At 33.3% G+C, this 10502-nt stretch overlaps 1 protein-coding gene across 1 annotated transcript; it reads right to left on the bottom strand.

Annotated features, from left to right (window-relative positions):
• Window positions 1-3459: 3459 nt before the first annotated feature.
• On the bottom strand, window positions 3460-7259 carry LOC106304187 (transcription factor bHLH94-like). The gene is made up of 3 exons (XM_013740584.1): window positions 5961-7259; window positions 4659-5042; window positions 3460-3732 (listed from the first exon to the last, which is right to left on the bottom strand). Exons 1-3 carry the CDS (start codon window positions 6399-6401, stop codon window positions 3646-3648), a joined length of 912 nt encoding a protein of 303 aa, XP_013596038.1. The 5' UTR covers window positions 6402-7259; the 3' UTR covers window positions 3460-3645.
• Window positions 7260-10502: the final 3243 nt, after the last annotated feature.

Here is a 10502-nt window from a genome sequence, read left to right as displayed (position 1 = left end):
AACATCTTACCACTTTCTTGGGCGAGCGGTGTGGAATCTGCTTGATGCATAAATGTCTCCAGCTCCGCAAGGTATTCTTTCGTCACTCTCCTGTTAGCATCTCTATGCATATACATCTACCTCCGCAACTCAAAAATATTCCCGGAGCCCGACATTTTTTTTTTCTTTCACATTTTTTTTTCTTGTTGGTGTGTTTAAAATGATATTCAAATGTCCATATTTATAGGAAATTTTCGAAACTGGTAGTTGAAATTTTCCTAGGAATTTACGACGAAATTTAGTTAGGTGGCCGAAAAAACGTGTTACAACTACAAAGTTGGTGGATTCAAAATTTCCTCGCTAAGTACACGTAAAATATTTCCTCGTAAAGTACACGCTACATTTACGTCGAGTTTACGAGGAAAACGAATTTCCTCATAAAAACCACGTGATATTACATCGACTTTACGACGAAACCATTTCGTCGTTATTTTACGAAGAAATAACGCTGATTTTATATTTCCTCGTAAGTTCCTCGTAAAGTCGACGTAAAATTACGATGATTACTTTTCCTCGTTAAATTTCCTCGCTAAACTTGTGTTTTCTTGTAGTGCATCTGAATGGATCAAACGTAGTCATTTTAACTATATTTAATTTTCTATAAAAGTATTATATATATATATTCGGAAAATAACAATTGTTGTTTTCTCCAGCTCCAGAATATCCAGAATACTGACACATGTTGCAACACTTCTAATCTTAGGTCTCCATTTTATTCAGCTCCAGAATATGTAACAAAAATAATGTTTAGAACGTTAGAATTTTATGAACAAAATAATTTAAATACAAAAAAAAACTGACCCGTCCATAGCGCGGGATACAACACTAGTTTATATATATAATGTCAATTCCGTGCAAGGCGCAGATCTCGATTTAGTTTTTATTATTGTACAACATGCCACCCAACCCAAAGAACACTAGGCATGCATATAGTATGACCATTAGCGAACAATATCACAACCTACACACTTAATCCATTTGATAAAAAAAAATTAAAACCTTTCTTTCTACAATATTATGCATATAACAGAGGCCAAAATTTGAGAGAGAGAGGCGACACTAAATGCGACTAGGGTTTCGTCGTTAGGTCTATGCCGCCGGTGTGACTCACGTCCACCGACGATAATCTTCTTCTGCCATGGTTTCGGTGGTGCTTGCTCGGTTTTCATCTTCGACGAGTCTGGTCCCAGTTCCAGATCCAGATTCGCCTTTCACCTTCCTCTCAGATCTCTTTGTTGTGGTTCCACCTCCGGAACCATCAGATTCATTTATTTCTCAATGTTTCAATTGTTTCTGGTTTACTCATTTGGCGGCGGTGGTCTTCTTCACAGCTTTCAGACTTCATAAAGAAGGGCTTTGTCACCTCTGAGTAAGTAGCTGTAACGTCCCCAAACGTTCATGTTAAGATCTTACCGACTAGTCGGTGAATGAAACTTGGTTTGAAGCTTTAAAACTTGGAGGTTTTGGGAGGCTTATCTATGGAAAGTGTAAAGCCCGTGACTCCCATAGCTCCTCTATCAGTTTGTGCATAGGCCAGTCCCTTGCTGACGTAGTTTTAACGATGCTTGAAGCTCTTCAATCAGCAAAGACTTATAGAATCTCAAGTCTTCAGTTACTTTTGGACTCTACTGTCCGTTTCTGTGCTATGTGTTCATGGCTATACTTGATTAAGATCACAGGTTTTCTTTGCAGGAACCTTTTCACTCCAATATCTTGTAGTTTTAATCAATGCACAGCAACTTGTTTAGCTGTTGCTTTCACAATGAGTGTTGTATCCAAACTATTGTAACGACCCGGTTCTCTAAACCAATTGGTTTAGTTTTAATTGTTCTAAATCAAATAAAAACCTAGCTGCCCTTTTAATTTCTCACGTGTGTTTATTTATATAAATATATCCTTCTTCTCCTTTTACCTAGTGCCGTCAACATGAGCCGTGAAACAAGTCTTCGTCGTTGCCGTTTAACTCCATCTCTCACGAGCTTCATCTCCTCCCCATATCTCTTGCTCATCACCTGTGTCACTTTCTTCTTCTCCTCCCTTTTGTTCATGTGTTGGTATGTTCGATGACCGAGAAGACGTGACGCATCCACCATCGACGCTCACCACCAGTCACTACTTTTCACAGCCTGTCCATGGATCACCGCCGCGGAGACTTGGTTCACACCGGAGGAATTACTCTTGTCACTAGAGATATGGATCTCTGGAGCTTTAGCTTTTCCGAGAAAGTTATTGTATTTTGTAGTTGTTTCTTTTGCCGCAAGCAACGTATTTTATTATTGAAACCAAAGCTAATATTTTGTACTTATTTATTCTTTTTTATGGTATGCCCTTATGCAAACGTGCTTTGGATCGTGTTAAATCTCCAATGAAGTTGGCAAACCCATTGCTTGCATGATCCAAGGTGAAACCCTAGGTTTATTGGTAATCAAGTTATCTTGGTTGTTGTCAGATTCATTTCCGGTTCTACTATTGGCTAAGGCCAATAAGGTGAGGGTCTATTCCGTTAAATCCCGAACTAGCGTAGAACTCTTTCTATGGTAATTTAGTTTTGACATTCATCGTAAATCAGAATTAGGGGTCTAGAAGATCCAACTGTTGATTGAACTCAGTGATGTTAAATGGTTATATATATATATATATATATATATATATATATATATATATATATAGTTATAAATATAATAACTGTGTGGAGATTGCGGGGCCAGAGACGTCTGAGCTAGCGACGCAAATGTTCGAGAGATTGCGGGGTGCAGATACGTTTGCATAGCAACGCAGAGCAGAGATTGCGGGGTGCAAAGACGTTTGCATATAGACGCAGAGCATACACTGCTGGGGTACAGAGACAGACTTTTGTACTACCGGCGCAGTTGATATTGTATATCCTTATGAGGAGAATGCGGGGTGTATGGACTAGCTTTGTGGTATCATCACATTGTTTGTTTTGTGTGATGCTTTAGGCGTTGTGTTTGTTCATGTTAGAGCTAAATTCCTATAGTGAGAGTTCTATTTACTGTGTCAGTGGTTTGCGTTTTTAGCATCTCATATCTCGCTGAGTGACTCCTATGTTACTCACCCTCTTTCTTCCCATTACAGGTGAGCTTGCCGAGTAGTTGGATATCTGGACGGTTTGGTGTTTTTGGGATAATTGTATTTATTTCAGTTTTAATTAATGATTTATACGACTTTTACATTCGATTTATTTGACATATTTTTATAATTTAATTTAAAGATGTATTTATTTTGTATTTATTTTATTAAATTTTTTTGTATTTTAATCGGTTTTGAATAACACGTTTTAATTTGATATTTTACCGGTAGTAACACGCCGGTCTCGAGAAAGGAGGAGGAAGAGACGGGTGTTACAACTATGCTCTTTGATTACTCTGTTTTGAGTTAGGAAATGAAACTCTTGACGAAAAAAAAAAGAACAGAGGCCAAAAACAACATATGCGTTACAGGAAACATTCAACTTACATTAAAAAGGAGAGAAACAGTAAAAGAAGTACAGGAATTAGATGAGTTTGTACTTCAATTATTTCCAGATAAATATAAAGGAAAATACACATTTTGAAACTAAATGACTCAATCTTATATGAGAGATTATTATGACTCTTCTTGAATCCTCCTTATGATTTGATTCAGAGCTGTTGCAATGTCCTTCACGGTATTCAGATGGCTCCCTTCTTCAACCTGAACAAACTATTTTTCTTAATAAAATAGAAGTGTATATAACGATTTTTGGAAAAGGTTAAAGCTGACCAAATAAATGTACATTTTATAGTAAAATATATATTTTGTTAAGAAACGAGCTTAATCTGAATCAAGTGATGGCCTCACCTGGTTGTCCGTACGTATTTTTTTAATATGACGACTAAACGTCCACACTACATACATATTCATACAGCTCGTGAATATGGACGACTCGTATTCGTCATTCGTGTGTTGTTCTAGGTTGATCACTTGATGCTTAGATATTGCATGTACCATTTTGATACTCAATTCTTTTTGAATAAATATATCTAAATGATGATTTTGATGAGTTTGACCGCCGACTATTGAGGTCAGCCTTAAGAACAGCATTAACCATGGTATTTAGACTAGGGTGCTTAGAAAAATAAGAATAAAATAGTGGATGGATCCCATCATTTTTGAAAAATGGGGTGTTTCTGCTGCCTAAATAAGCAGCGATCTTGGAGAGGACTTTCAATTGTTTGCGGGCCCACTGACACGTTGCGGTCCGCGATTGGTGGGTTATGAATTGTTTTTTTTTTAATCAGAAAAAAGAAAAAAAATAAAAAAAAATAAAAAAAATAAAAAAATAAACACCCCGAATAGGGTGCTCGGTTAATGCTGCTCTAAGTAACCAAATAAAGTAAGAAAAAAAAGCAAATTGTGATTTTAGTTTTTCTTTGCAACCCTTTTATTGCCCAGACATAGCCATAACTAGTACTAATCTAGTTTTCCCCCAAACAGTATAAGAGACAAAAAAAAAGTAAATCAACAAATTGAAACTATATGCACCACTCGGCAATTAATCACTCTAAAATCTCATGATTATTCTACATGCAATCAAACAAATTTGATTAGAAAATAAAAATTAGTAAATGTATACACACCTTGACGCTGATGGAGTAGAGAATCAAGTTGTCCAGAGTGGTCACATTGAGATGAAGAAGAGAGAGCCTTAAGCTCTGTATGGAAGCTACGAGCTTAAGAAGCTGCCTTGGTTTCTTCTTCGCCATTATCTTGACGTTCGCGTGGCCTTCCGCCACCGTCACTTCTATTTCCGCCGGTGAAGATGAGCTTTCCACTTCTGATAATGACTTTTTCGAGTACTGAGGGAAAGTGAAGAAATCTGAGAAGGTAAACACCAACGAGCTAGTGCTTGTGTTGGCTTCATGGCTCGTGGTCGTGGTTCTCCTAGGCTCCATGGACTGTAAGATGTGCTCTAACTTCTTTACGTAGTTAATGGCTCCTCCTACTATCGACGCTTGATCTCCCTTTACCACCAAAAAACTCATTCAAATGAGATATGTATGTGGGTGGTTAATACAAGATTTGAACAAATCTTTGAACGTTGGATAATTACATAATATATCAATCTAATTGCATATTATGATTGCTTTTTTGTTGCTAACAAATTGTATAGAAATTCCCAATATTCTTAAATCATTTATATTCTAATAAATTGTTCTCAAATGATGTTTTTGTTAAATACTAAAATGTGTAGTATAATAGCTGTATATATATATGTATAAACCGCATATATATATACATCATAGATGCTTTTTTTTTTGCCATGCATAGAAGTGTGTACATCATAGATGTTTTGTTAATAAACTGAATATTAAACATCCAAATACCAAATATCATGCACAAGGTTTTTCGTTACTAAATGTTAATATATATTTCTAAAAAGAAAACGAGTTCTATTTCTCTGGTTTGAACAGACCTCAAAATAGGTAAAAAACTAAAACTATGCCAAGGAAGTAAAAGAATACGCACAGTGTCGTCTTAACCAATATAATAGCCCTAGGCGAAACACAGAATATATACCTTTTTATAAATATTTTCTATATTTTTTTTCACTATATTTCTTTTAACTTGACTCTAAGACTTGAAACAAATAGAAAAAAATATCCCAAAACTAATGATGAAAGTACAAATTTCTTCTTGTTTTGTTTTCTAATCAGTAAATTAGATTTACTTAATTATGAATATTTTTTGATAACTTATAAACCTTTAAAACAATACAAAAAAAAAATTATGAACCTATGGACCCATGGCAAATGCCCATGTTGCCATGGGTAAGAGACGGCACTACTCATATGTGAAACATCTATTAATAATTATGGTGATCAAATGATATAAATAGTATATACGTCTATGTGTGTGAGAGTTGTCAAAGACTAAATTACCCTTTGAGCATATGACGACGGCATTAGAGAACGGAGCACGGCGAGGTACTCGTTCATCTGTTTCCGGCGATTTCTCTCGACGGCGATGTGAGTCATTCTCTGGTTCTCGATCTCTTCCTTGTTCTTATTGCTCCTTGTTCTCCTCCTCTTCCTCCTCTGCTGCACAGGAGGATGATTTTCCACATCAATGGCGGGAAGATCAAGCTCTTCTTCCAACGAAGGGACTACAGGGCACTGATGATGATGATGGTCTCCCCATTGACGTTCTTCCTCCTTATCGTTTTCCACAAATCTCTGTTCGTGCCCTAACTTATGAATGTTGTTCTTTGTATCTTGAGATACTATCTCTTCTTGGTAGTAAAAGTCGTGGAACATGAAATCTTTGCAATTAGAAAGGTATCCGAATGGATCTTGCGGGTTTACGACAGCCTCCAAGGGCATTCTTTTAGCTTGAGATTGTTTAAAATATAAACTCAAGAATATGAAGAGAGATGAAACAAAATTAAGACATAAAGTGTTTGTTGCTCTCTTTTTTTTTGTCTTGAGGGGATATAAAGGCAAAAGGGTTAAGACCCACTAAAGGAAACTAAGATTGTTATTAATGATATAATGATCCCTTTTAGATTGATTCTAGAAATATTAAACTCTCAAGAACTCACTGGCATGGAGGAAGATAGGAGAGTGAAAGAGAAGTAATTATGAGGATCAACAAAGTGGTGTTTGTTTATTGTGGGACTTGCGGAATTCGGTCGATAGAGAGAAGCTTTGTGAGGCTATAAAGCTAACTATTATTATACTTTATAGAAGCTCCCAACAGTTGACCCAAAAAAAAAAACCTCCGATCGAATCCAACACGAAATAAAAATAAAGAGGAGATAAAGTGAAATTGTAATAATACATAATGAAACTACTTGTGCATAAAAATATCTATTGTACACGAATAATAGTAAAAATATAATTACGTTGTAATTTGTAATATTTGAACCATTCCTAAAACCATTAGCAGATAACTCTTTTTAATCCAAAGTAATTTAAGAGTAAAAACTATTTATCAATTAACTCAGTGTATGCGAGTAAGAAAAAACTCAGTAATTATAACTAAAATCTTTCATGTATCAGCCTCAGGTGAGGGAAACTTATAAAACCGTAGACTAAAAATCCACATATGAACATGCGACTAACCGTGTCATCTCTATGGACCCTTTCTTGTATGCTTATGATGCTATTTTGTATCCGTCACATTACTCTCATTTGCAAAATAGAGTGGAAACGATAAGAAGACATCACAATCTTCTTTGGTTCGTCATGTTCTTTTTGGCTGCAACAACTAGTCATTGGCGGATTCTATTTATAAGTTCTTTTGAACTCTTTATGTCACTTACTGGTGATTTTTTTAAGGTTTATTTAATCTTTTTAAAAATTGGTTGTTTGAACTTTGTTTTTTTTATGGCTTGAAACTAAACAGTAAAAAAAAAGATGGTTGAACACTATACAAAAGGTGATGGCATAAACCGAAACAGTTTATAAGAGCATTTTTAAGAGTAACTTTAATTATGAGTTTTATGTTTTCCAAAAACGACAGTAAAACTTCAAATTTTAAAGTTTTTAATAGTAAATTTTTTATTTGAAATTTCACCATTCAATCATTATATTTAAGTTTTCATATTTTTAAGATCTTAGAGTAGTCTACCTTCTAAATAATATTGTTAGCTTTTGTATTTATTATTTTAGTTCTTATGATTTTATAATTCACTAATATTTCATATGCAAAAATACTAATTTAGTTCGTAACTAACATATAACTAACAAATATATTAATATATTATTTTAAATTTATTAATTAATCATATATAAGAACATTGCAAAAATAATTATATTAAGTAATTTAGCATTTTATTTATATTTTTAGTTTAATTTTTAAGTTATCACTTATTATAATATGAAATATTATTAATCAGTTTTGTATCTAATACTTTTTGATGTATTTTTTATTATTTGTAAAAAAAATTACATTTTAAAACAATATTAGGGACTAAAATGGAATATGAATAGTTTTGAAAGTTATATTTAAAGTTCTACAATTAGCGAAAGCACCCCTAAACCTCAAGACCAACCTTAAAATAAGGTTGTTATTGGAGATGATGTTATTAGGCGAATTAACAATTTTCAATTGGATTGTCGGGATATAATGCGATTATGGGTTGGGTGTTAATTTGAAAATTGTGAAAACAATTTTGAACATAATATAATTTGAAGCAATAGTTAGTGCGTTTAAAATAAGTATAAGTTGATTTTTAATTTACTGTTTACTTTGTAGTTAATTCGTCAATTAAAATGAAAAATAATAATTTTAGGTTTCGCATTCACATTTGGTACCAATTTGTTGGTCTAAAATGCTACCATAAAATGATTTTATATAAACCGTCCAACTCCGTAAACTTAATGAAATCCATTAATCAGCTTGAATCTATGATTACTAATTACTATTAGATACATAGAGATAGAGGGATATCGATACACATGTTTACATAAAACGTACAACTTCGCACGTGTGATGATAGTAGACCGGTCAACAGGACTAAATAAGAGATTCTATTTGCAGGCTTTTTTGGATCGTCTAGTTACACTCATGCTCGATTTAACTTTAAAAACAATATAGTGTATTTCATTAACAATGGCTTAGTATTTGGTTAAACTAACAAATATTAAATTAAACTGTATTAGATAAGAAAAATAATCAACCAAAAGAAGATTTATTTGGCCGGTGGATTTCGCACAATGTCAGGTTTAACAAAACTATTTCCTGATGATATATCATATATGCATTTTTAAACCGATATGTCCACTTGACATTATAGCACAAGTAGTGTATATAAAAATCTTCATTATCAGCAACAATCAATTGAAAATTAGGTGGCATCTTTAGATTATTATTATAATCACTCTGGAGATAAATAATAGTTATAATCTATTTTTAATATGAATAGAAAGGTTGATGGATGTGACTAGGGCTGTTTTGTAATCAAATTGGTCGGACACCGGGATCTTAAAATCTGAACCAATATGGCCCCCAAACAAAAATCAAATGTTAACATGAAACTTCAGGACAAAATTTCATGATGATGCAGAAAAATCTTATTCGATGCACTTGAAATAAAGTTTAAGCTGTAGTAATCCATGTACCTAATGCTGTATATATATCATCCAAACGTACTAATTGTCGAAATTTTTTATTGGTTAATTATCATCTAAATGTCTGAAAATTTGTTCGATAATCCATTTCTGTTTTAGAATAAATTACGTATAGTTTTCAATCAACCGAATGATATTTACAAAAAAAAAAAAAAAATCATATGAGGGTATCTTGTTTTTGCTGTAGACTTTTGAAGTGAAGTTTCATTCTTTTAAAAATTAAAAATAAGAGGAGAAGACATCAGCATACGTCCAGAAGAGTCTCTCAGGTACTTTCCTAAGAACACATATTACAGTTTTCCAATGGGCTTGTTTTCTCATGTCATCCTCCGGAACATTTCCCTTATCATCTTTTTTTTTCCCTTATCATCGTTAATACCTTTGCTTTTACCTTATCATCGTTAATACCTTTTTGTTTTTCTTAATATTTGCTTTTATTTTATTTTTAGTTTAAATCAAAGCAATTAATTATATGCGTATAACATATTTTTATATTGAACTCTCAGCAGAATATACAATTTTTGCGATGATAATTAATCAATTATAGATAATATATAAAGTCCTTCCTTTTTTTTGTGCACAATATAAAGTCCTTCCATTTGTTAAAATAAATGTAAGTATATTTTACACTCCGCTTTTAGAAATCTAACGTAGATGTTTTATAAATTCTCCACATGTATTTGATATATATATATATATATATATATATTTATGGTATTCTGTAACTTTCTCTGCGACTGTGTTTTATTAGTGGACATAGTTATATATACAGACTAGCCATTCTATTTTACCATCTATGTTAATTAATTTCTTACTGTATCGATTATAACGTGCTCACATTTATGTTTAATTTAATATACATATTAAACCATTATGCTCTTCATTTCTAATCTGATTAGATCATCGCTGTTGCTATTTTATTTTATCTAGATGTTACTGGCTTTTCTTGATTGTTCAATGTATTTCCGGGATCTTTGGTTTAGTAATATCTTCTTGCCTACGTAATAATTTAAATAGAATAGGTTTCTTTATTTATGTCAAGAATTAGAGCTCTAGCTACTTAATTAGTATCACTACAGGCCGAGCTCCGCGCAAGCGCGGGGTTATTTGTGTATGCTGTTGTTGTTCATTTTTACTTAGTGTTAGCTTTGTTAGTTATGTTGTTCTTACACTTGTGTTGGTGCGTGCAGTTATTTGGCAAAGCAGAGGGTCGGAGGTGGTGGAATTAGTAGGGAGGCAGTTGTTTGTTGTTGATTACGTGTAGGACGCTTTGTGAACGAAGACCAGTTGATACATATATATTTTTTGTATTTAGTTGTCTGCATCCCAATTTCCACCGAGGAACATATG

This window comes from Brassica oleracea, chromosome C7 (assembly GCF_000695525.1).
Source record: "Brassica oleracea var. oleracea cultivar TO1000 chromosome C7, BOL, whole genome shotgun sequence".
In the NCBI taxonomy this organism is placed as follows: domain Eukaryota; kingdom Viridiplantae; phylum Streptophyta; class Magnoliopsida; order Brassicales; family Brassicaceae; genus Brassica; species Brassica oleracea.
The sequence above is the reverse complement of the archived record's forward strand: the minus strand, read 5'-3'. Positions and strand labels throughout refer to the sequence as shown.

Bases quoted from the DNA above. Each gene is read 5' to 3' on its own strand.
- LOC106304187 (XM_013740584.1), bottom strand. From the start codon at position 6,401: ATGCCCTTGGAGGCTGTCGTAAACCCGCAAGATCCATTCGGATACCTT. The intron at 5,043-5,960 runs GTAATTTAGTCT...TTGGTGGTAAAG, and splicing joins CGTCGTCATATGCTCAAAGG to GGAGATCAAGCGTCGATAGT. The intron at 3,733-4,658 runs GTGTGTATACAT...TAGTTTGTTCAG, and splicing joins TCTACTCCATCAGCGTCAAG to GTTGAAGAAGGGAGCCATCT.